Source organism: Anomaloglossus baeobatrachus, chromosome 3 (genome assembly GCF_048569485.1).
Source record: "Anomaloglossus baeobatrachus isolate aAnoBae1 chromosome 3, aAnoBae1.hap1, whole genome shotgun sequence".
NCBI lineage: Eukaryota > Metazoa > Chordata > Amphibia > Anura > Aromobatidae > Anomaloglossus > Anomaloglossus baeobatrachus.
In genome coordinates this window covers 573,789,071-573,815,582 of record NC_134355.1, presented here as the reverse complement: position 1 = coordinate 573,815,582, position 26,512 = coordinate 573,789,071, and the positions used below count along the sequence as shown (strand labels likewise).

Genomic DNA, 26,512 nt, shown 5'->3' with positions numbered 1-26,512 from the left:
TGCCAGTCCTTTCCCTTACTTCTGAATAAGAGGGAATAAATTGGTGAGAATTAGAGATGAGCAGTACCGTGGAAGCTCGGGTTTGGCTGGATTTATTTAAGTTTGGTTTGAGAACTGAGCTTAACCCTAGGTCCCATCCCCATATTAGTCAATAGAGAGTTGAACTTCTGTGTTGTAAAATGGTTTTAAAATGGTCGTAGTAAGGCCCCTTTCACACGTCAGTGATTCTGGGACGTTTGTGCTTTTTTTTAAACGTACCAGAATCACTGACATACGCAGACCCATTATAATCAATGTGTCTGCTCACACATCAGTGATTTTTCACTGCACGTGTCTCTGTGCGGCGTACCTGCGTGTCCGTGATTGCCGCACGGAGACATGTCCATTTTTTTCTGGCATCACTGATGTTCCACGGACCACGTGGTGGTTTGGTCCGTGAAACACGTGCCAGAAAAAAAACGTGCTTTTAAAATAAAAAGCATTTTAACTCACCCGGTTCCAGCGACGCTCTCTGCAGCTTGTTGTCCCTGCTGCTTCTGAGCCTGCTCATTACTGTCGCGCATATTCATGATGCTTGACACAGCCGACCCGGAAGCAGCTGCTGCGGGGGTCAGCGCCGGCCGGATGCTGCACCGCGGGAGCGATCAGCACCATGGAGAGCGGGAGCGTGCACAGGTGAGTTAATCTCTAAGTGCAATCACGGGCCACGGAGAACGGAGCCCGGATTGCACTTAGACAACCCACGTGTGCCGTGATTCACGGCACACGCAGGGACATGTGCGTGTTTTACACGCCAGTGAAAAACGTCAGTGTTTTTCACTGACGTGTGAAACGGGCCTTAGGGGTAGGGGGTGCTGCAGAAGGAAGCAACATGGGGGTAATTGCCTTGCAAACAAATGTAAGAGCTAAATTAAAAAAAATAAATAAAAAAGACATGGGGTCCCACCATCAAAAATAGAGGGGACCCCACAACATTTTTGTGTTTTTGTTTTTTTTTTTTTTTAATTATTGAAATCATTTTTAAAAAATATGGCATAGGTTCTGCTCTATTTTTGATAACCAGCCAAGGTAAAGCACACAGCTGGGGGCTTTTATTATCATGCTGGGATGGTTCATTGTTGTTTTGGTCCTTCCCAGCCTAAAAATAGCAGCACGCAGCAGCCTCAGAAGTGGCATATCCATTACATGCGCCAATTCTGGAGCTGTGCCCAACTGTTCCCAATTGCCCTGGTGTTGTGACAATCAGGGTAATACTTTTGGGGTTGATGTCAGCTGTGAATTGACAGCTGGCATTAAGCCTCCTAGGGATTAGTAATGAAGAGGCATCTATCAGACACCCCTATTTCTAACCCATTAAGTATAGAGTTAAAAAAAGCACACACTAGAGAGAGAAAATGTTTATTTGAATAAAGACTCTTCCCACACTCCCTCATTCACCAATATATTAATTAAAAAGAAGTCTCGGAAGTTCCAATGTAATCCAATGTAGTAATATCCCATGACGCCCATCAATTCCTTAGGAGCTGCGTTCTGAGAGTGTTCTCAGAACAAGGCTCCATAGGTCACTATCGCTCAGGGGCAGGTATGGAATTTCTCACAAGCTACATTGGATTCTGTGGGTGTTGTGGGACGTTCCTCCATTGAAATGTCGGAACTTCCAGGATTTCTTTTTAGTTAATAAATTGATGAACGAGTGAGTGTGAAGGAGTGTTTATTCAAATAAAATATTTCTTTGTATGTGTTTTCTTTTTACTTTACACTTAATGGGTTAGTAATGGAGGTGTCTGATAGACACCTCTCCATTACTAACCCCTAGGCTTTATGCCAGCTGGTAATTTGCAGCAGACATCAACCCCAAAAGTATTACACGGATTACCACCACATGGCAATCGTGAAAAAACAGAATTTGCTCATCTAATGGATTCGCCACTTATGGGTTAGCTACGGGCTGCTATTTTTAGGCTGGGAAGAGCCAAATAAATTTGGGCCTTCCCAGCCTGATATCACCAGCTCTGAGCTGTCTGCTTTACCTTGGCTAGTTATCAAAAATAGGGGTGACCATATGCCGGGTTTTTAAAAAATATTTTAAAAAAATAAAATGTGTGGGATCCCCTCAGTTTTTGATAACCAGCCAAGGTAATGCTGAGGGTGAGGGCTGCAGTCTTCAATTGTCTGCTTTACCTGCACTGGTTATCAAAAATAGGTGGGAGCCCACGTCATTTATTTTTTCTTTTTGTTCACAGCTGCGTACTGGCATCTTCCCCATACAATAAAGCTTGGTGATTTTAACAAACTTTATTAACATATGAACAGTACCCGAACTCTGACACAGACCACAGACTTTTTTTTTTTATTAGACCATGCTCAAGTCCAAGACCCAAACTCCCAGTGTCCGAAACAAACCCAAAATTTAACCATTCGGGTTCGCTCATCCCTAGTCAGGATCTTTCATGTTCAGTTTTATTGTGACCTTTGACAGATAGGCACCAAGTCTCTTGTTTTCCCTTATATATCCTGCTGCATGAGGAAATCACATCTACTAATTGTCATTTGCTAGTGTTACCATCTTTTTTTTCTTTTCTTTATAACACCTATTATTACTCCATTACTTGACAGTATTTTGGTATTAATCTCGCAATGTTGCAAATTCTACCATGGAGCCATGGCCCCAGGTTTGGTAAATGGATCAATATTGCAGCGTCAGAGCAGACTGTGCATCAATTCTTACCATATTTCCTGGCTCATCGTGATCGGCGGTTATTCTTGATAAGGCGCAAGACACTTACTCTCTGTTTTTTGAACTCTTCATATGATTTGATGTCAGTAGAAACAATGAAATTGACATTTCACATTAAAAGAAAACACAGCTGGAATAGGCTTTAATAAGATGGTTTCCTGTCCGTGCTCCGTGATTGGAGGTCATATGGGTGCGGAGCTGTTTTTAGACATCCTTTGGTCTCTGGGCGTCCTCCGGCTTTCACGTTTTGATGGCTGATTATCTCTCCTGGTCACAGAGCTCCTCTGTAGCCTTAACTTCCCTTCCAGATTTGTGGCTGTGGAATGTAAACATGTTACAAGCTGTATTTTTGGAATTTCCTCATGCCTGTCAGGTCACTAAGACCTCTGCTTCCTTCCAAACCACGACTTGCAGACTTGCTTTCCAAAAGACACTAGAAACCATTTCCTCCAGTCGGAATTTGTTCTGGGGGTACAGACGATGACTGTAGATGTGTAATCTTCCATTATTATCCTCCGTTCGTCTGAAATATAAGATTTGGAGACGCTAAATTCAATAAATGCTATAGATGAAAATTAAGTATATCAGGTGTTAGTCCTGGTTTTGTATCATTTTGTTGATTTTGTTCTAGTTTTATATGCCCCTCTTACATATCCCCCCAATTCATAAAATGCTTAGGGCTTAATACATTTGTATGAATGTCACGGAAATAGAACGGCTTTGTATTCTTTGGTTTGGATAGTGATGTGAACCGGAAAATTGTAGCCTGTTTTGGACGCAATGTGGTTCTATATCTAGAATTCCAGGTGCAATAAAAGGAAAGTGTGGCCCGATTTCATACACAACAACTTCCCGACCCGTCGGAGATAAGACATCCAGACAATGAACTGATAAACAGGAAGGTAAAAGACGATCGCCGAGGTCAATAAAGTTTTCTCTGGAAAATTCCCCAGGCCTTTACAGAAGGACGACTAGTCATAGTACATGTAGAAACTATTGCAACACATGGCAGGATATTCAGGCGTATGGACAGCCTAGAAAGTTTGGCAATTGAACTTGGACATCAAGAGGGTGTATTAGCTGTAGGACATCAAGAGGGTGTATTAGCTGTAGGACATCAAAAGGGTGTATTAGCTGTAGGACATCAAGAGGATGTATTAGCTGTAGGACATCAAGAGGGTGTATTAGCTGTAGGACATCATGAGGGTGTATTAGCTGTAGGACATCATGAGGGTGTATTAGCTGTAGGACATCATGAGGGTGTATTAGCTGTAGGACATTATGAGGGTGTATTAGCTGTAGGACATCATGAGGGTGTATTAGCTGTAGGACATTATGAGGGTGTATTAGCTGTAGGACATCATGAGGGTGTATTAGCTGTAAGACATTGTGAGGTTGTATTAGCTGTAAGACATCGTGAGGGTGTATTAGCTGTAAGACATTGTGAGGGTGTATTAGCTGTAAGACATTGTGAGGGTGTATTAGCTTTAAGACATCGTGAGGGTGTATTAGCTGTAAGACATCGTGAGGGTGTATTAGCTGTAAGACATCGTGAGGGTGTATTAGCTGTAAGACATCGTGAGGGTGTATTAGCTGTAAGACATTGTGAGGGTGTATTAGCTGTAAGACATTGTGAGGGTGTATTAGCTGTAAGACATCGTGAGGGTGTATTAGCTGTAAGACATTGTGAGGGTGTATTAGCTGTAAGACATCGTGAGGGTGTATTAGCTGTAAGACATCGTGAGGGTGTATTAGCTGTAAGACATCGTGAGGGTGTATTAGCTGTAGGACATCATGAAGGTCTACAGATATTAGGGTGTTTGAGCACATACACCAAACAGATTACAAGCACAGTGTGAAAGCACACTAAGAAGCCCTAGTGAATATAGAAATCGCCTATAAGTGCAGTGTCAGTCACTTCAATGTGGCTGTAAAATCCGAAAGGGATATCCAGAGATATAGCTTGGGATGGGTGAGCAAAGAGGCTGTTGATCTGGGCACCACAAAATTTCAAACCTGCCCTTCTCCATGTGATGTGATTGGTGTCTGCAAGCGCTCAGTGAGTGCCTGCCTGCAGATTGCAACAGGTGTGATGACATTTTCATTGGCTGCTGCTCTCTGCATCGCAGTGACTGCCCATGCAGAGCGCAGCAGCGGATAAAAAAAATAATCTCCCATGCTGTGGTAACATGACGACTATATGTGCAGTGCACATGACATATAAGGTTGTCATTCATTACAAAGTGTTGCTTTTGTATTTTTACAATTTTGTTTAAATCTAACTAGTCTTAGGGACTGTCTTAGGCTAGTTTCACACTTGCGTTGAAAGGCATCCGTTGCATTGCGTTGTGTCATGGATGCAACAGATGCGTTGCATATAGTGGCGCAACGGATCGTACAAAACAACGTAATCTGCTTCTTTTTTTTTTTTTTTTTTTTTTTTAATACAGTTTTACCGGCGGCAGACTATTGTGAACGATCAGCTGATCAGATGCCGGGCGATCAGCTGAGCGCTCTCAAAAGCCGGCTGCCGAGCGATCAGCTGAGCGCTCTCAAAAGCCGGCTACCGGGCGATCAGCTGAGCGCTCTCAATAGCCGGCTACCGGGCGATCAGCTGATCGCTCTCAATAGCCGGCTGCCGGGCGATCAGCTGATCGCTCTCAAAAGCCGGCTACCGGCCGATCAGCTGATCGCTCTCAATAGCCGGCTGCCGGCCGATCAGCTGATCGCTCTCAATAGCCGGCTGCCGGCCGATCAGCTGATCGCTCTCAATAGCTCGTTGCCGGGCGATCAGCTGATCGCTCTCAATAGCTGGCTGCTGGGCGATCAGCTGATCGCTCTCAATAGCTCGTTGCCGGGCGATCAGCTGATCGCTCTCAATAGCCGGCTGCCGGGCGATCAGCTGATCGCTCTCAAAAGCCGGCTGCCGGGCGATCAGCTGATCGTTTGGCCACCGAGAGACAAAGCAAAGTTTCTGTGATTTTAAAATGAAAAAAAGAAAAAGATGAGCAATGCAGGTCCATCGGTCGCAATCCATTGCCCATACAAGTCTATGGGAAGCAGTGGAATCCGTTAACGGATTCCGCTGTTTTCCAAAACGGCGGATTGCGACTGAAGGAAAAAAATGCAAGTGTGAAACTAGCCTTAGACTTTGTGGTTTAGGGATTTGTGGTTAGAACTACAGATTGAGTCCTAACTCGGGCATAGAGTTATAATTAGGGTTTTATTTTATACATTTTAACAAAAAGCATAAAAAATCTAGATCAAAGTGAAGTCTATAATTATATAAATCAACAAAATGTATTCAGAAATAGGCGATAATGTAAAATAAATTACTTTATTTATTACATAATATTAAAAAACATAGAGCACGTAAGTCAAGATATAAAGGTTAAAAAAGAGGGGTGATGGATGTGCCATGGTAAAAAGGAAGTTTCTAAAATTTTTCATGATAAACTGGTATATAAAGTGCACAGTACATAAAATATAATGGAATACGTACTGTATATCAGTGGCGAAGGAGGTGTGCTGTGCCACCTTTGGTCAGTATTCTGCTTTCAGGCTCCAGACTAACTTTTCATTACCCTACCCCTACAATGGGACTTTGATATGTGTACTGTGCAATAGCTGTGTTTTTCCCTTGTCACTGGATATTTATTAATTATAATTTCTATTTATGTGGTACATTTTATGCGCTGTGCACCTTTTATATAGCAATTTTTTTTCTGATGAATTGTAGTAACGTCCTCTTTACCATGGCAGATTCATCCCCCTCTTTTTAATCTTTTTATCTTGTTTCATCTGTTCTATGTTTTTTAATATTACATAATTAATAAAGCGATTTATTTTACATTGACTATTTATGAATACTTCTTGTTGGTTTATATATTGTTGGTATTCACTGGCAATGAATAATTTGGTATATTGGTATTGCGTAGGTTTTCAGACTAAATGTTCTTTGGTGTTCCAGTTTCCTGAGCGGAACATACAAGTGTTTGGAATGGGATGATGTACGTACTCTGCACGATGGGGTCATCTTGGTCTTAGTACTTGCACAATAACATTTTGAAGTAAAATAAATATCTATCCTTTCCATAGGATAAGAACTTACTGATCTCTGGGGGTCTGATCTATGGGAGCCCAGTCATCTCTAGAATTGGGCACTATAGAATAGAGCAGAGGTGTAAATGCTTGGCCTGCTGCGGGACTGCTGAGAAAAGTAGAGGGTAGAGATTCAGTATTTCCAAAAGTCCTATTGACAATGAATAGAGCAGTGGCCAAGTCTGTGCACCTCTGCTCCATTCAGGATGGGGCATCGCCCTATTTTTGTGATCACGGGGGGTTCCAGCAGTTAGACCCCCCAGTGATCTGCAAGTTATCTATTATCCTGCTGATAGTAGATAACTTGAGATTTTGTAAAAATACTTTTTGAGCTCTTGTACCTTTTATATTTATATCTGATGATATTTCTGCTACACAGTATCTGCAAAACATTCCTCTTTGTCGCCCCAGATGGCATTATCTAACCTGTAGCTGTATTATATAATGGATATTACTGTGCATTATTTCCATGGTTGATTTGCTTGATTTTTCTAGACCTAATTAATCCTAAATTTCCCCTTTACAGCTTCAGGCGTTGCTGCAGATTTGGTCCAAACTCCCCCCTAGAGATGCTTTAGAGCTGCTTGACTTCAACTATCCTGACCAGTATGTAAGAGAATACGCCGTCAACTGCCTGAGGACCATGAGGTAGGTCCATCTACAGGTCAAGGAGTAAACCTGTAGACTAGATACTTATCTTTATAGCCCTGCATGACTAAAGGTACCGTCACACATAACGAGATCGCTAGCGAGAAAGCAATAGCGATCCCGTTAGCGATCTTGTTATATGTGACACCTACCGGCGATCAGGCCCCTGCTCTGAGATCTCTGGTCGTTGCAGAATGGTCCAGGCCACTTTCTTCAAAGGTGATGTCCTGCTGGGCAGGACACATCGCTGTGTTTGACACTGTGTGACAGGGTCACAGTGACTGCTGAGATAGTTATACAGGTGGCTACTACGACCTGTATTGTTCCTGCATCGCTGGTAAGATCTGACTGTGTGACATCTCACCTGCGACCTCCCAGCGATCCCTATCAGGTCGCATTGTTTTCGGGATCGCTGGTAAGTCGTTGTGTGTGACTGGGCCTTTACTACCTGTCAGTGAGCTCTACCCAGACCAGCATTTAATCTGGACTATGAACATTTCTATGTTTATCGCACAATGTAGAATTTAGACTATTTCCATTGATGACAGAATAGTCAGGTCATCAAGCAGAGCCCATGTACTTTATGTAATAAGATTATAGTTACATAGTTACATAGTTACTTAGGTTGAAAAAAGACCTAGGTCCATCTAGTTCAACCTTCCTCCACCAGTTCTACATTTAGTCACTAAGTCATTTATAACCAACAATGTTTTGTGTACTGAGGAAATCATCCAGCCCTTTTTTAAAAGCTGTTATAGTATCTGCCATTACTACCTCTTGTGGTAGGGCATTCCACAGTCTGACCGCTCTAACTGTAAAGAACCCTTTCCTATTTAGGTGTCGGAATCGCTTTTCTTCCACTCGCAGTGAGTGGCCCCTGGTCCTTAGTATTGTTTTTGGAAGAAATAAGTCATGTGCCAGTCCTTTATATTGACCACACATGTATTTATACATATAAATGAGATCTCCTCTGAGACGTCTTTTTTCTAAGCTAAACATATCTAACTTTTTCAATCTGCCATCATATGGGAGGCCTTCCATTCCTTGTAATAGTCTAGTTGCCCGCCTTTGAACTGACTCTAACTTCTGAATGTCCTTTTTAAAATGTGGAGCCCAAAACTGGATCCCGTATTCCAGATGTGGCCTTACAAGTGATTTATAGATGGGTAACAATACGTTGGGATCACGGGATCTAATCTCTCTTTTTATACACCCTAGAATCTTGTTTGCTTTAGCAGCTGCTGCCTGACATTGAGTGCTGCTGCTCAGCTTATTTGTAATGAGAATACCCAAGTCCTTCTCCTGTTCTGTAGTCCCGAGTTTACTTCCATTTAATGTATACGCAGCTATAGGATTACTCCGTCCTAGGTGCATTACTTTACATTTATCAACATTAAATCTCATTTGCCAAGTATCTGCCCATTCTGACATCTTATCCAGATCTTTTTGTAATATTGTACTATCCAGGTCAGTTTTTAATATCCTACATAGTTTGGTGTCATCGGCAAAGACTGACACTGTACTATCAATCCCATCCACAAGGTCATTAATATAGAGAGTAAAAAGAATTGGTCCTAGCACAGATCCCTGCGGCACCCCACTGCTGACTATAGCCCATTTAGAGAATGTAGCATTTATGACTACTCTTTGTTTCCTATCTTTTAGCCAATTCCTTACCCAGTTGCATATTGTGTCCCCTAGTCCTTGCTTCTGGAGCTTTAGTATAAGGCTATTATGTGGTACAGTATCAAATGCCTTTGCAAAGTCCAAATAAATCACATCAGCTGCATTACCAATATCCAGGTTTGCACTTACCCCCTCATAGAACCCCAAGAGGTTGGTTAGACACGACTTATCTTTCATGAATCCATGCTGTTTGTCAGTTATCATATTATTTTCTGCAATATATATTATGTCACCTGCATAAAAGTTTTTTGCTTGTCTCACATCGGTTTTATAATAATGATTAGCTTTTCCATTAAATATTCTGTAAAGCCCCATCTTCAATAGATTGCGGTCTCATAGACAATGAATGGGGCAGAGGTTGAGCATGCGCACCTCCTCTGCAGTCAGGATGGAGCTGTAGACCCTGGTTCTTGGGATTTCAGAGCTCTGTTCTTGGGATCACTAGAGGGTCATGGTGATCAGATTCCCCACACAGTCACACAGAGGCAATTAGCGAGTTATTGCCTATCCGATAGATACATATATAATGTGAAAGGATAACTTGCTAATTGGGAATAAGCCTTTAAGGTTTTATTTCCCTACATTCAGACTATATGTCCTCACAAATTGCTCGTATAGCACTTCAACCAGCCCTCATTTATTACCACATACAGTTGGAAAGTTACAATAATAAAATAGGAGCTATTGAGGGGTATCCAATGACCCAGATATCGGTGAAACTGACCCCTACGTGTGACGTGGATCCGTTTCGGCTCCATGCATCAGTCCCTTTCTTATACTTTCCTCTATGTTTCCAGTGATGAGGAGTTATCACAGTACTTACTCCAGCTGGTCCAAGTTCTCAAGTACGAGCCTTTTCTGGATTGTGCGCTCTCGCGTTTCCTCCTTGAGCGGGCCCTGGCTAATCGCAGAATCGGACAGTTCCTCTTCTGGCATCTCAGGTTGGTTTATAACTAAATCCAATGGTATTCTCTATAGTTAATGTAAAATGATAGATTGGGTACTGCACACAGCCTAGCTACACAGTAACCTTTCATATTGGGTTGGGCTGTATAATGTCTGCTGTTACTGCGGAAGAAATATTTTTTACGGGAATACTATCCCCTACGGCTAGGTTCACTCGGTTCTATAGAGTAGGATTTTGAAGAAGGTTCACTCCAAAATCCACATCTAAAGGTACCGTCACACATAATGAGATCGCAGGTGAGTCACGGTTTTCGTGACGCAGTAGCGATCCCGTTTGCGATCTTGTTATGTGTGACATCTACCAGCGATCAGGCCCCTGCTGTGAGATCTCTAGTCGTTGCCGAATGGTCCAGGCCATTTTCTTCAAAGGCGATGTCCTGCTGGGCAGGACACATCGCTGTGTTTGACACTGTGTGACAGGGTCACAGTGACTGCTGAGATCGTTATACAGGTCACTACTGCGACCTGTATTGTTCCTGCATCGCTGGTAAGAGCTGACTGTGACATCTCACCAGCGACCTCCCAGCGACTTACCTGCGATCCCTATCAGGTCGCATCATTTTCAGGATCGCTGGTAAGTCGTTGTGTGTGACTGGGCCTTAAGCCTTCACACTCTTTGAATACTCTGCTGATTTGTTTTAATGGAAAATCCGCTTTGCTGTTCACACATTGAGTTTTTTGGGAGTTTTTTTTTATTTAATGTCTTCCAGACAGATTAAACTACAAAAGACATACATCTGCACTCTAAAATGCTAACAATGAATAAGGGAACTCTGGCATTGCATTACTGCTATAGAAATATTTGAAAAAAGAAATATACCAGGACCCTAACTTAAATGCATCTATCTGGGTTAAAAAACTACACGTCTGGGCAGCTATGATCCAGCTCTGAAAGGGAATGAACACAGCCTGGTTACAGGTTTGTAGTGCATTTCTTTGTGATTGAGCACTCCGCCCTATAACCAGGCTGTATCCATCCTCCTTATAGGTGGATCCTAGCTGCCAAGACATGTAGATTTTTAGATAGACTCCTTTAAGTTGGGGTCCCGGTATATAAGAGATCACCTTGCCACTAGTTACTAGGTGTTCAGAATGCCCCTCCCCTGAGGAACAGTATTATGAATAAACATGCCATGGAAGGGGAAAACTGATGGCAAGTCTTCTGTCATACGTGGCGACACATGGCACCACAATGGGGAGCCCATTTTAATGTTTACTATGGGCCCTCTGTTTCTTTTCTTTGACTGTCCCTGTCACTTGCGTTAGAGGAGCCATTATATTACTGGAATGTCAGAAATGTGACCTCCATTTAAGACCTGGGGAAATGTAACCCTCGCCATACATCACTAGACTTAACTAGTTTTCTTTTTCTAGAAAAGACTGACTTAGTTCCTATATTGACTGTGAAAGAGTCTCTTGTGTCTTGCTCAAAAAAATATTGAGTTAAATACGTTGTGAAAATCCTCAGACTATGCCACAAGGTCTGCAAGCAGAGATTTCACATACTGCACACAAAAAGCAACAAATGTGAATTTCTCTACAATAGAGCGACGCAGCACAAAACAGAAAAAAGTATCCAAATCAGTGGAGTTTAGGGAATTTTACAAAGCATGTAGCTCAATTTTGTAAGCAAGTAACAGGTCTGTGTAAGGCTATGTGCCCACGTTGCGTTCTATTACGCAGCGTGTAAGTCACTGCATGCACGTCTCAGAACGCAGCCAAAAAGCTGCGTTCTGAGACGCATTGTAACTGCAGAATTCCTGCAGAATTCATGTGTTCTGGAAGCATCCACAACACACATTTTTGTCAGTGCGGTCCCACTTGGCTCTGCTGCATCCCCATAGACTTGCAGCAGAGCCGAGTAGGACCACACTGTCAAAAAGAGCATGGCTGGCTGCGAGACATAGCCGCGCGATCAGAATGAACTCTGATGAACTTAAACCGACTTCATTGTGATCGCGCGGCTCTGTGCGTGTGCCACGGCTTGATTTGCGATCACAGGTGAAGGACTCACCGGTGACTGCAAATCTCCTGAGTGACTGAAGTGAGCCGCGTGATCACTGGTGCCGTCACTCAGGTTACTCGTGGCCAGATCGAGTCCTCCACCCAAGACCTGTGGCCGTAGGTAACCTGAGTGACGTCTCCGCTGACAGTGCGACTCACTTCAGTTTCTGCGTGGAGCTGACCGGAGCGGCGGTGTTGTACGGCCGCTCTTTCAGCTTCATGTAGCAGAGCTGTATGCGTCGCGGGACCTCATGTGGATTACGCCGGACCTGGAGGGGTGTTTGGGGATTTTAATAAAGTGGTGAAATTTGTGTTTTTTATTTCAAATAAAGGATTTTTTTGGGTGTATGTGTTTTTACTTTCACTTACAGGTTAAGCATTGGGGGTGTCTCATAGACGCCTGCAATGATTAAAGTAGGACTTAGTGACAGCTATGGGCTGCCATTCACTCCTTATTACCCAGATCGCCACCGCACCAGGGCAATTCTGGATGAGCCGGGTAGAGTCTCGGGACTGTCGCATCTAATCGATGCGGCAATTCCGGGTGGCTGCTGGGCTGGCTGATATTTTTAGGCTGGGGGGATCCCCATAACGAGGGGCTTCCCATCCTGAGAATACCAGCCTTCAGCCATGTGGCTTAATCTTGGCTGGTATCAAAATTGAGGGGGATCGCACGCCGGTTTATTTTTAATTATTTATTTATTTTACTGCACTACATAGACCCGCCCACCGGCGGCTGTGATTGGTTGCAGTGAGACAGCTGTCACTCAGCGTGGGGGCGTGTCTGACTGCAACCAATCATAGGCGCCGGTGGGCGGGGGAAGCAGTGAATACGAGATGGATTTAATGAGTGGCCGGCATTTTCAAAAGCTGGAGAAGCCGCCGCAGAGTGACAGCCGTGCAGCGCCGCGCCGGTGTTCGGTCAGTGATCAGTGAGTATGAGAGAGGGGGGAGAGGGATAGACCGAGAGAGAGAGACCAACCGACAGGGAGAGAGAGACCGACATTGCAACCAAAACGCACAAAAGAAGTGACGTTGCTTTTTAGAACGCAGCGTCTTGGCAGCAGACGAAACGCTGCATTCTAAAACGCAACGTGGGGATGGAATTTGCACAATCTTCATAGATTGTGCTGGGGACACAGGACGCATGCAGTTATGCTGCAGTGCAATTTTCAGCGTAACTGCATGCAAATACGCAACGTGTGCACATAGCCTAAATGTTTCTGTTCTCCCCACCCTCTAAAGCTTTCACAGAAGCTATCTGATCTGCACGTTTTCTTATGTAGATCTAAATCTAATGACTGATTATACTGCAGATTATCGCTGCAGTCCTCATGGAGCCAAAGTCTTCCCGTCGCCAGATCATGATCGTCTCTACTCCTCTTGACTTTGATGGATAGACCCTCGTGTTACAATGGATCCCACATAATCATTGTAAAAGGAATTCAAGAAATGCTTCTGGTGCTTGACTTGGCAAGGCAGAGAAGTCTTAGCACTCAGGGGAAAGGGGAAGAAATAGAGCTGTGTGTATAACCTATGGCAGATAGCAATAGGGAATGTATATGTCTGCTGTTTTGCTCTATAGGTATGACATTGTTGTAATTGGCATTGGATATCAGATCTTATATTGACTCTCCTCTTTCTGATGTTTCTGGCTATAGGGCTGAGATTCACAACCCTGCAGTGTCGGTGCAGTTTGGTTTGCTGCTGGAAGCTTATTGTCGGGGCAGCGTGGCTCACATGAAGGTGCTGTCCAAACAGGTACTCATCACACAGGGCATGCTGCGTGCACTGATGCTATTTCATCCACATATTTGTTATTAATTTCCTCTGTCTTTGAAAGAAAATGTTCATGTATTAATCTGGGAATTCATCCTTTTCTAATACACTCCGTGACCCTCCAGAAATCCAGAAGATATTCTAATCTGGCACAGTTAAAATGCCATTAAAGGGGTACTCTGACTAGATATTCATTGCGTGTACTCAGGAAATCCCATAAGTGTTTGCTAGAGTCCAAGTATACTGGGTGGGTATACTGACTCCATTACCGGTGAATGACAACATCTGCAGACACTCACTGCCTTCTGTCCATTCCTTCTCTGCCTGGATGTAGCGACCTCATCAGATGGGACGGTGGGCCGTAGGTCGGGGGCAAAAGGTGCAGGTTTAAGAAATATAATAGATATGCCATAAATGTCAAAAGAAAGAATTCTCCTTTAGAGCGGCTTTCCTGAAAAGCCTGGAGGCGCTCTATGTCTACAGACTCCTAAATTGTGCCAGTGTGCGATGCACTGAGCTCTGTCACAATTCCTGTGCTAGTGAGCGCTATCACAGTTCCAGTGCTAGTGAGCGCTATCACAGTTCCTGTGCTAGTGAGCGTCGTCACAGTTCCCGTGCTAGTGCGCGTCGTCACAGTTCCCGTGCTAGTGAGCGTCGTCACAGTTCCCGTGCTAGTGAGCGTCGTCACAGTTCCCGTGCTAGTGAGCGTCGTCACAGTTCCCGTGCTAGTGAGCGTCGTCACAGTTCCCGTGCTAGTGAGCGTCGTCACAGTTCCCGTGCTAGTGAGCATTGTCACAGTTCCCGTGCTAGTGAGCGTCGTCACAGTTCCCGTGCTAGTGAGCGTCGTCACAGTTCCCGTGCAAGTGAGCGTCGTCGCAGTTCCCGTGCAAGTGAGCGCCGTCGCAGTTCCCGTGCAAGTGAGCGCCGTCGCAGTTCCCGTGCTAGTGAGTGCCGTCGCAGTTCCCGTGCTAGTGAGTGCCGTCGCAGTTCCCGTGCTAGTGAGCGCCGTCGCAGTTCCCGTGCTAGTGAGCGCCGTCGCAGTTCCCGTGCTAGTGAGCGCCGTCGCAGTTCCCGTGCTAGTGAGCGCCGTCGCAGTTCCCGTGCTAGTGAGCGCCGTCGCAGTTCCCGTGCTAGTGAGCGCCGTCACAGTTCCCATGCTAGTGAGCGCCGTCACAGTTCCCATGCTAGTGAGCGCTGTTGTGGTTTGCTTACGTCACATGCTGACTAGTCTCATCCAGGATTTCTCAATAAATTAGCAATGAAACCAGAAGCAGAAGACTAGTTGGCATGTGACGACCAGAATGCAATTCGTAGAAATTTGGTCAAGAGAGCGCTCACTCTCCAGGGGATTACAGAGGAGCTGGGAAAGCGCTCAGCGCATCGCCTACTGATATGATTGGTCACTCACACAAAGTGACTGCAGATGTTTCTTCTGAGCCTGGAAAATCCCTTTAAGCCTGTACAGGTTGTTATTACTCCTCTATGATGGAATTTTTCCTCCAGTGATGGCAGGTCATTTTGCTCTTGTTCGTAGGTGGATGCTCTGAACAAGCTGCGTACATTAAACGGCCTGATCAAGCTGAATGCAATGAAGCAAAGCAAGGTGAAGAACAAGGAAACCATGCACGCCTGTTTGAAGCAAAATGCATACAGGGAAGCAATCAGTGATGTCCAGTCACCCCTCAACCCCAGCGTCACCCTCTCTGAACTTGTGTAAGTCTGACTTTATTCTAGATAGCTTAGGGTAGGTTCACACTTCCGTTAAATTGTATCAGTCACAATCCGCTGCTCTGGTAAACAATGAAATCCGTTTGGCGGATTCCGTTGTTCCCATAGACTTGTATGAGCGGCGGATTGTGACTGATGATGCTGCGTTGCACCCTCCACCCGACTGATCAGTCGTGGAACAACTGACCGCCGGGAGGGGGGAACGCAGCATGTAACATTTTTTGAGCAGCGCAATCCATAGGATTTCACTGTGCCATGCTCTCTGGCTCCCTGCACACGTATCCAGAATACACATCGGGTAACCAGGCAGTGCGCTTTGGTTAGTTGCCCGATATTTACACTGGTTACGTGTGCAGGAAGCCAGCGCTAAGCGGTGTTTGCTGGTAACCAAGATAAATATCGGGTAACCAAGCAAAAAGTGCTTTGCTTATACCAGATATTTACCCTGGCTGTACAGGGAGCCTGACACTTCCCCACACGGCTCCGCCCCCTCCCGCACTCAGCATGTACTCACGTACACACACACACACACACACACACACACTCACACACTCACCTGTCCCCAGCCCTGCAGTTCCCGCGGCACTGACGTCCTCAGTGCCACGGCCTCGCTCAGCTCCACCCACCCCGAACTCCGCCCCCAGCACACAACGGAGTCCGACAAAGAATTCTGTTCTTTGTCATACGTTGTACAGCGCATCAGTCACAAGTGTCAAGCAACGCATGTGACTGATGCAAAACAACGGAAATGTAAACTTAGCCTTACTTAAGTGGATCCGCTGTATCAGGAATGAGGGAGTATATGGGAATCTGATGGTGTCATAAGTGTGGGAGCTCACTGACCAGTCATTGGGAAGTTTATATGTTCCTCTATAATGTAATATTATATTTATTTATTCATTTATATAGCGCTGTTTATTCCACAGCGCTTTACATACAATGGCAACACTGTCGCCATTGGGGCTCACAATCTAGGTTCCCTATCAGTATGTTTTTGGAGTGTGGGGGAAACCCACGCAATCATGGGAAGAACATACAAACTCCTTGCAGATGATGTCCTTAGCGGGATTTGAACCCAGGACCCCAGCGCTGCAAGACTGCAGTGCTAACCACTGAGCCACCGTGCCACTTTGTAGATCAGTAGTCTGTACGCCGTGTTTTTAGATTTGGCAAAACAATAAATCACATCATTTTTCAAAATGTAGAAACCACTGAAAAGCCAAAGATTGACAGTAGCTTGGACTAACCTCCATTTATATTACTGTTGGCATAGATGTGTGCTATATAAATGAGCAGCAAATAGTAGAAATCAGTGACGTTTTTCATTTTGCACCTTTGTACATAAGAATATGACCCAAATACTTGCTGTTCACACCTCTTCTCTTCTATGGACAGTATAGACAAGTGCAAGTACATGGACTCCAAGATGAAACCTCTCTGGATTGTATACAACAATAAAGGCTTTGGAGGAGAGTATACAGGAATCATCTTCAAAAATGGAGATGGTAAGTTAGAATATACAGACAGACACCCATACATGTGTGTCCTTATTGATGAAAACCATGCACAGTCATTACTGGATTCTGGAATATCCACTGGTGGTGTGTCCTGTATATAAGGCAGTATTAGCCTACAGTTAGCCTATTTGTAAGGATCCAAAACAAGTTCTTTTAATATACAAAGCTTGACTTTTTTTTTTTATTTTTTTACTACTATACTACATTCATATTATAGGTCATGTGATTAATGTATGATTACTGGTGGTCTCTGCTCAGACCCCCATCAAACTGAAACAGAGGTCCTGGTGTGAACGATGACCATTGAAGTGTGTGTGTGTGTGTGTGTGTGTGTGTGTGTGTGTGTGTGTTATAAACAGAAACGGTTCCACCCTGAACCGTGCAATACCTTACACCGAATACCTTTGAACACCCTCAGTCCTCCTTTTAGAAGAAATGGTAATAGGTGCAAGTGGACGAGGAAAAGGGATATTCAGAACAAGAGTCCATGAAGTAGAGAACCATGGCATACGCCATCCAAGATCCAAAAAGTGCTTTTATTCCATATAATGTGCAGGTAAAGTAGCGGTAAGGAGAGAGCCGTGTGCAGGCCCCCCAAGCACTTGGGGTGGTCTGCACCCGGCTCTCTACTTCCCGCTATTTTACCTGCACATTATATGGAATAAAAGCACTTTTTGGATCTTAAGCCTGCTTTACACGTTGCAATTTCGCATACGATATCGTATGCGATTTGCAACGCCCCCATCGTATGTGTGGCATGTTCAATTTGTTGAACGTGCCGCACAAACGATTAACCCCCGTCACACATACTTATCCGTCCATACGACCTCGATGTGGGCGGCGAACGTCCACTTCCTGGAGTGGGAGGGACATTCGGCGTCACATCGACGTCACGCGGCAGCCGGCCAATAGAAGCGGAGGGGCGGAGCTGAGCGGGACGTAAACATCCCGCCCACCTCCTTCCTTCCGCATTGTGGGCCGGGAGCAGCAGGACGCTGGTAAGATCTGTTCATCGTTCCCGGGGTGTCACACACTGCAATGTGCGCTACCCCGGGTACGATGAACAATCTGACGTGCAATTCTAGAGAAAGGTACGATGTGTATGCGATGAATGTTTTACCGTTCAACCGCACGTACCTGTCACACACTGCAATGTATCTTATGATGCCGGATGTGCGTCACTTACGACGTGACCCCGCCGACACATTGTAAGATACATTGCAGCGTGTAAAGCGGGCTTTAGATGGCGTATGCTATGGTTTTCTATTTCATGGACGTGTGTGTGTGTGTGTGTGTGTGTGTGTGTGTGTGTGTGTGTGTGTGTGTGTATACATATTAAAATATACTGTCAAATGGACCCTTACAGACCAGGTTTGTGTTTGCTGCTGTTACCTCAGTGACTAGTGGTGTGTTCAGAGATCCCTTTCCATGTCTCTGCACAGATTTACGCCAGGACATGCTGGCTCTCCAGCTCCTCCGTCTGATGGACATGCTGTGGAAGGAGTCGGGGCTGGACCTCCGGTAAGTGGCTTCCATATAGGCCTGATATGTACATAGTATCACATAATTCTCCTGGCCCAGGAGTGTTTTATTGGTGACAAAGGTTCATCATGATGTGTTTTGTTTTTTTTATTGTTATGGTTGGTTTTGCGCTCAGTCTGTCCAGGTATCATATACCGTAGTCTCTCCCCTCCCGCACATGTGAAGTGTCTGTACAGATGCCATGTCTGTGCAGTCTCCTTATCTCTAACAACCAGGCAGGTGAGAAGTGTCTTCCCTCGCCTCTCCCCCTCATGTAGGACTTGTCCTCCCGCTGACTCCTGTCAGAGCTGCTCTTGACAAGGATGTTTTTATACTCCCCTCCTGCGGCTTCTCTTGGGAGCTCGGCTGTCAGCGCTCGGCCTCTGGACAGGAAGTTACTGGCCTTACGCCCACAACCTCCATAGTATGGGTTTGACAAATGGCTGTGGAATAAGGCCAAGTGACCCAGTGACCCTGGCAGCACTTAGCACCGAGCTGTCTCCTCCACAGAGCACCGTGTGATGCCAGCTGCACTGACACCTATGTACCCAGATCATCATAGGCAGCTGCATGGTCACCTGTATACAACCCGCTTAGTCTTTAGCCTTCATTTATTAGATGTGAGGACAGCTAAAATGAATCACATTTATGTAGGATTAGCATTTCATCAGCTTTTAGACAAGCTTCAAGGAATACATTTTCCCGTACAGCAGGAGTCAGCAGCCGGCAGCATTCTAGTGAAACTACAGCTCCCAGCATGCTCTGACTGTTGTAGTTTCCCAACAATTGGAGCACACAGGTTGCCGATCTTTGCTGTACGAGGACATCATTGTTCACTTAGGCTATATTCACATTATGGCTTATATATAATGTATACACTGAGCATAAGCCTTTATAATATGCTATGCTACAGGTGATATAAAAAGTTTACACACCCCTAGTAAAAATAGTTTTTGTCATGTAAAAAAATCAAGAATCATTTCAAAACTGTTTCCATTGTTAATGTCACCCATAATCTAAATATCCATTAAGAAACAAACCAAAACTCTTTTTGAGGGGGAAAATAAAAATAACAGGGCCAAAATCATGTGGTTGCTTAAGTGTGAACACACTTATAAATAAGAATGAGGACTTGTGTTCAGAATTAGCCAATCACCTTTACACGTATGTTACAGAGTAGTCAGTACACAGCTGGCGTCATTTTTAGTTATTTTAATTAATCCCTTATAAAGTGGACTTGTTCTAATAGATTTTCCTGACAATTTCTTACCGTAGTTGCATTTTACAGCAAAAAGGTCTGTCGACCGCTTACAACACAGCAAAGGGATCTCATTTTTTGGGCGTTATCAGAAGGGTGCAAAGAAAAAAAAAAAAAAAATCAGAGGCATTAGATATACCAAAGAGCACTGTGAAGACGGCCATCAAGGAGTGGTTTGTGTTTGGCACAACAGTGAAATTACCTACAACTAAACATCCCCCCAAAAAAATGATGAAAAGATTAGAAGAGAATTGTTCTGGGAAGCTGCAAAGCAGTGTACAGCAAAATTAAAGGAGTTGCTGGAATTGATGGCAAGGACTTGTTGTATACAGCAAATGAAAACAATCTCCCATATTCTTCGTATGTCTGGCCTCTGGGGTAGGGTTGGCAAGACTGAAGCCTTTTCTTACAAAGAAAAACATCCAAACCTGGCCATGTTTTGTCAAACCCTATATCAAGTCTTTCAAAAGCATTTGGGAAAACAAGTTATGCTCTGACGAGACCAAGATTGAACTTGTTGGCCCTAATTCGGAAAGGTATGTTTGGCACAAAACCAAATTAAGGTTCCCCAAAAGAACACCATACCCACAGTGAAGCACGGTGGAGACAGCATTATGTTTTTGGGCTGTTTTTTGGCAGCTGGAGCTTTTGTCAAGGAGGAGGCCATTATGAACAGTTATGATTCAATTAATTTTGCAACAAAACCTTCAGACCTCTACTAAAAACCTACATATAAAGAGGAATTTCAATTTTAAGAAAGGCAACAACCCTAGCATATGTCCAAATCAAAAAAGAATGGCTTCACCAGAAGATGCTATGGAATGATCTAGCCAGAGCCCAGACCTGAATCCAATAAAGAATCTATTGACCTGAAGAGGGCACTGTACAAAGGAATGCCACTGTAGCCTTGACAGATTTGGAGGTTTAGGATGAAAGTCTGCTGACACTCTATTTGACTGCAGACTATCCTCACCGCAAACATATCACACTCTGTCAAGATTCCTCAGTGTTAGCGTCGAGATAAGGTGATCATGTGACCGCTAGTATGTGATCTATTTACCTTCGGCCACATTCCAACTAGACATGCACGGCCTCGATAAGGAGAAGTGAATTGAGTGAGGCCGAACACATCTAGTCTGCACATGATTTGCCATCTATGCAAATAACAACCCCTTTTAAAGGTGGAAAAAGTCCTGAAATTATTATTTTTGGTATGATTTCTTAACAGGATGGGTGTGTAGGCTTTTTATTTTCACTGTACTGTATATGCCATCCAGTAGCATCTGCCACTCATAAGTTCCCAGTGTTGGGGGAAAAAAAAGTAAGACTTATTTATTGGATACTGCTGTACAGTATTGCCATTGCATACTGTTTTCTTAATCTATATACTGACATGTAGCAGGCAGATGGAGGCCTCCCTTTTGGTGTCTGTCCAGCTAATATAGTACTATAAAAGCCAGTGGCCTGTATACTGTGCGTTTCCTGGGTGTGCACCATGTATGTATTGTGAGCCCAGCATGTCATATATAGTGACAATATAGTAAAATCCAAGTTCATTGTGTATGATGCAGACAGCGCCATCTGCTGGTGACATATAGAATGGCTGATGTTATGGAATTTGTATCTATATCTGTCGCCCTGATCTGCATGTACATTGTATGCAGTAAACGGACGTTCAGAGAATCGTGACCGTATTATTGTAGGGCTAATGCTCTTGTGTTTCAGGATAATACCCTATGGATGCCTGGCCACTGGGGATCGATGTGGCATGATAGAAGTGGTATCCGCAGCAGAGACCATCGCTGATATCCAGCTTGACTGCACCAACTTGGCGGCTGCGGCTGCTTTCAACAAAGATGCTCTGCTAAATTGGATCAAGGAATACAATGCAGGGTAAATTCTCAGTCTGAAAGTCTTACTTATTTTGTGTTTTTTACCCTCATATCAACTATTAGTATGTGCATCTTATGCCTCATTACACTGTTCCTTGTCTTCTGTATAGGGATCATCTGGAGCAAGCGATTGAGGAGTTCACCCTGTCCTGCGCTGGCTACTGTGTAGCTACTTATGTCCTTGGGATTGGGGATCGGCACAATGACAACATAATGGTCAGAAAAACAGGACAGGTAAGAAACTGAAGTCTCATCTAGTTGTAATGATTTGTGGTGATGTGATTAATGAAAGGTGCATCATGGCGAGTGTTCATGGGCCGTGCAGGGCTTCTGTAGTGCATGGTGAAACATGTAAAGCTAGAGCTCCAGGGGACTCCTCTAAAAGAGTCCAGATCTCTGTCTATTCAGCACCAGCCTGACATGAGCACATCAGGCCGGTTTCACATTTGCGTTGTTTTGACGGAAACGGAATCTAGCACAGATGCAGTACAGGTCATTTATTTACAGTGGAAGCGCGACACCATGCGGTTATGTGCTTTATACACTCCCGCATGTGTCCACGTGGTGTTGTGGTTCCACGGTAAATAAATGGCTTGTACTGCATCTGTGCTGGATTCTGTTTCCATCAAAACGACGCAAATGTGAAACCGGCCTTAGAGGGAAAGAAAAGAACTGTACCAATAGAAGCAGAATAAGGCTCTGTTCACATGTCCATTTTGCAACCACTGAAATTGGAGCTCCAGTCCTCCAGCAGTGACATACTATTCTTAGAGTACATGTGTTCATGTTCTTCACTTTTGTCTAACAGCGACCAATGCATCTGATGAAGGTTAGGGGTTTGACAGAACGTTATGCATTTTACAAGTACCAAATTCTTCCATATTGTTACATATTTCTCGAACGCCTCATTGGGGGACACAGGACCATGGGTGTTATGCTGCTTATCCATAGGAGGACACTAAGTAGATGCAAAGATGTTAGCTCCTCCCCTGCAGTATACACCCCCTGGCCCAGCCAGGCTACTTCAGTTTTAGTTTAGTGTCTATAGGAGGCACATCTCTGCAGACTACTGCAGCAAGAATTTTTTGTTTTTAGAGGGCGACAGTTTCCTTCGGTGACCGATTTCCCAAAACCATCAACAGGCGAGAACGCAGAGTGTCACCTCCCCGTACCCCTCTCCTGCGACGCTGGTTCCTGGGCTGTTACTCACTGGACGACGGTTCTCACAGGCACAGATTTTCCAGAGCAGATGAAAACTTCCTCAGTCCCTCTTCCAGGCTCTGAGTTGATAAAAGCTCTGCACCAGCGTGACCAGGCAGCAGACTGCCATCTCCACATGAGGTGAGATCCTTCCGATTTCCAGAGCAGATGAAAAACATCCTCAGTCCCTCTGGCAGGCCCTGAGTTGTTGATATAAGCTCTGTGACTGGGGGGTTAAGAAAGGAGAGGCAGCTTCACAGCAGGCGTCAGAATCTCCACACTGGCTCTCTGACAGGAATTGGAGCAAAGGTCAGATCCTCCCTAACTGTATTCACATGGGCTGATTGCAGACTCCTGCATAGCATTCTACCTGTGGCGGGGGGAGGGGAGAGTTCCCAGGACTCAGTGCACCCGCAGCTGCAGTACACTTATAGAGTTTTTTCTGTCCACCATTGTTGTGCAGGGCTGGAGGGGGGTAGGGGAGTCCCTTCCCACCATTTTTTTTTGTTTATTATATTTTCTCATGCCTTCTTGTCGGAGCTAAGTCCCGCCCCCTCCGACACTCGATAAGCCACGCCCCCTCACGAAAACGCACGTAACCCTCCTCACACAGGAGCTCTGCAGAGCATTGCTCCCTCTTTTTGTGATCAGAGCCTGTGGGCGTCTCTCAGAGCTGGCTTCCTCCTTCCCACAGGGACTGGGACACAGGAGCAGGGGAGGGGGGGGTTCATCAGTGTTCTGGGTGAGTTATTTCCTCACTTGCACATTAGCTCTGCAGAGCATTGCTCCCTCATTACAATCAGAGTTTGTGGTTCATCAGCCAGGGGCTGCAGTCACATGTTTTCTGCCCTGCGCAACTACAGCAACAACTATAAGACTTTTAATGTATCCTGCCACGCTGAGCTACTAGGGGATGTTAGCAGCTCTTCCTTCTGTGAGTCCGGTGCCCCTGTAGCTCCCCCCCTCCCCCCCGGCCCCCCTGCCACTACCGCAGCAACCGCTGCCAGCCCAGAGCCTACGGCTCTCAGTCCCCCGGAATGGACACAGTCCCCAGAACCTGGTGCTGGCTATGCAACTTCGTCCTCACACCCCTCGGAGCCCCTGGACAGAACGCATCCTGATGACACCTCTATAGAGGGTCCTTCTGATAAGAATCAGCCCTCTGCTTCACCGGTTGCAGATCAGAAAAAGGGCATGACCCCCATGGTTCTCCCTCCGGGGTACACAGATGGGGTTCTCCCACATGTTCCGCGGTCTCTGAGGAGCCGGAGGAAGGGGAATGTTGTTTGTACCGGGATCATTCCTTGGTTTCAACCTCCCCGAGCGATCAAGCTGCGATGGACTCCCTTATTGCAGATATCAACCAAAATCTGCATGTGGAAGATCTCCCATCCACTACTACTGACCCTGCGGTCTCCTTTAAAAGGGTGAAGAAACCTCAAAAAAAAAAATTTTGACGCCGCTTCGGTATCTGTAAACTCATGGAGTCCCGGTACCCCTTTGGCTTAGCTGTCTCTAAGGGCTGGGCCGATGCGGCCACAGTGGACCCTCACCCGGCTTCCCACCTGCCTGAAGGACCCTCCTGTCTTTTACAGACAGACAAGTGGAGCAGCTCGATCGCTCCGCCTTGAGGCTGCGGGTCCCTCTCCCCTTCCGTGTGGGTCGCACAGGTACCAGGACTACCAGTTTCCCTCAGACCCTCACAGATGTAACTGTTCACATTGCTGCGGCAGCAGAGTACCTCATGCAGGCCTCCCTCGACGCTGCTACCTGCGCAGTTATTGTCGCCTCAAATACCATAGCCATCCGTAAGGCCCTCTGGTTCCGATAATGGAGAGCGGACTCGGTCTCTAAGAAGCTTCTCACAGTACTCCTTTCCAGACCGATGGTTTGCCGATCGTCTGGACAGGCTTTTTTTTCTGACGCCACAGGAGGAAAAGAGTACCTCCCTCCCCCAACTCTAGCCCAGGATGTTTTTTACTAGACACGCAGGGCCCGACCTTCTCAGCCCTCCCCGAGTCCACCTCGTCCTGGCAGTCTAGACAAAGACCGAGGAATCTCGTCCTCCATCTGGGCCGCCGCCTCAGACCACAAATGGGTGCGATACCTTGTGTCTTCCGGTTACCACTTGGAATTCCGGACCCGATCCCCTGGTCAGTGTTCTCTCTCAAACCCCCCTAAAGGCTCCAAAACACCGCGAGGCCTTCTCCTCAGCAATCCACTCCCTCCAAACAGCGGGGGCGATGGGTACCTGTTCCGGACGGCGAGAGGTTCAAGTCCTTCTATTCCAACCTCTTGTGGTCCCCAAAAAAGGACGGGTCAGTTCGACCCATACTGGACCTCTAACACCTGAGCAAACATGTGCACGTGAGGAGATTCAGAATGGAATTCCTAGGGTCCATTATTACCTTTATGGTCGTAGGAGAATTCCTTGCCTCCCTAGCTATCAGGGACGCGTACCTGCACATACCCATCGCTCCAGCTCACCAAAAGTTCCTCCGCTTCGCGGTTCAGGACTTCTTTTTTTTTTCTTTTTCATTTGTAGCCCTACCCTCGGCTCTGCCACAGCACCAAGGGTCTTAATAAAGGTCATGGCGGCCGCCATGAGTGCCCTTCACGCCAGGAGAGTGGCTGTTCTGCCTGGCTTGGATGACTTCCTCATCAAGGGCTCAACCAGCGTACAGATCTCTGTGGGCATCCTATCCCGCTTAGGGCGGCTTCTGACTTCAGTCAAATCATCCCCGGTCCCGTCAAAATCCGTCACCTCCCTGGGCATGTCCCTGGACACCCTTCGGGGCTTGATATTTCTCCCTCAAGGCAAGGCAACCGCTCTACAACAAGCGGTACACTGCCCTCTACGTACTCCTCTCGCTCCATACAATTCAGTATGAGAGTGCTAGGTAGGATAGCGGCGGCTATAGAGGCAGTGCTGCTCGCTTAGCCACACCACTGCCCACTGCAGCTTGCGCTTCTAGCTGCCTGGGACAAGAGCCCCTTTTCCTTGGACAAACTTTTCACCTGACACCTTCAGTCAGGTATGTGCTTTGCTGGTGGCTTCAGTCCTCTTCCATATCGAGAAGGAGATTTTCTCCCCCAAGTAGACTGGCTACTCCTGACCACGGACGCCAGCCTCTTAGTCTGGGGAGCAGTGTACTGGCTCCACACTGCTTTGGGACGTTGGACGCCCCAGGAGTCTTCCCTTCCCAGAAATCATCCTGAAAATCAGCGCGATCTTCTCGCGCTCAGGTCATTCCCCCCTTCTGCTAGCAGGTCGTTTGATTCGGGTCCAATTGGACAATGCAACAGCTGTGGCCTATGTCAATCGGCAGGGAGGTACCAGCAGCAAGACTGCTTATCTCGAGGTCCTCAGGATCCTCACCTAGGCCGAATCGACAGGGGTCTGTGTTTTCAGCGTTACACATACCGGGAGCAGAGCACTGGGCGGCGGACCTTCTAAGTCGCCAAGGCCTGGCCG

At 45.8% G+C, this 26,512-nt stretch overlaps 1 protein-coding gene across 3 annotated transcripts in view; it reads left to right on the top strand.

Moving 5' to 3' along the window:
• PIK3CB (phosphatidylinositol-4,5-bisphosphate 3-kinase catalytic subunit beta) overlaps positions 1–26,512 on the top strand; it is a 254,891-nt gene that overhangs the window by 220,763 nt on the left and 7,616 nt on the right. For all 3 annotated transcript variants that reach the window (XM_075340956.1, XM_075340957.1, XM_075340958.1), the window contains exons 14-21: positions 7,365–7,486; positions 9,970–10,113; positions 13,804–13,903; positions 15,456–15,634; positions 17,045–17,154; positions 18,609–18,687; positions 21,671–21,838; positions 21,948–22,071. In XM_075340956.1, the coding sequence (XP_075197071.1) occupies positions 7,365–7,486; positions 9,970–10,113; positions 13,804–13,903; positions 15,456–15,634; positions 17,045–17,154; positions 18,609–18,687; positions 21,671–21,838; positions 21,948–22,071 (1,026 nt within the window). The remainder of the gene's footprint in view (positions 1–7,364; positions 7,487–9,969; positions 10,114–13,803; positions 13,904–15,455; positions 15,635–17,044; positions 17,155–18,608; positions 18,688–21,670; positions 21,839–21,947; positions 22,072–26,512) is intronic.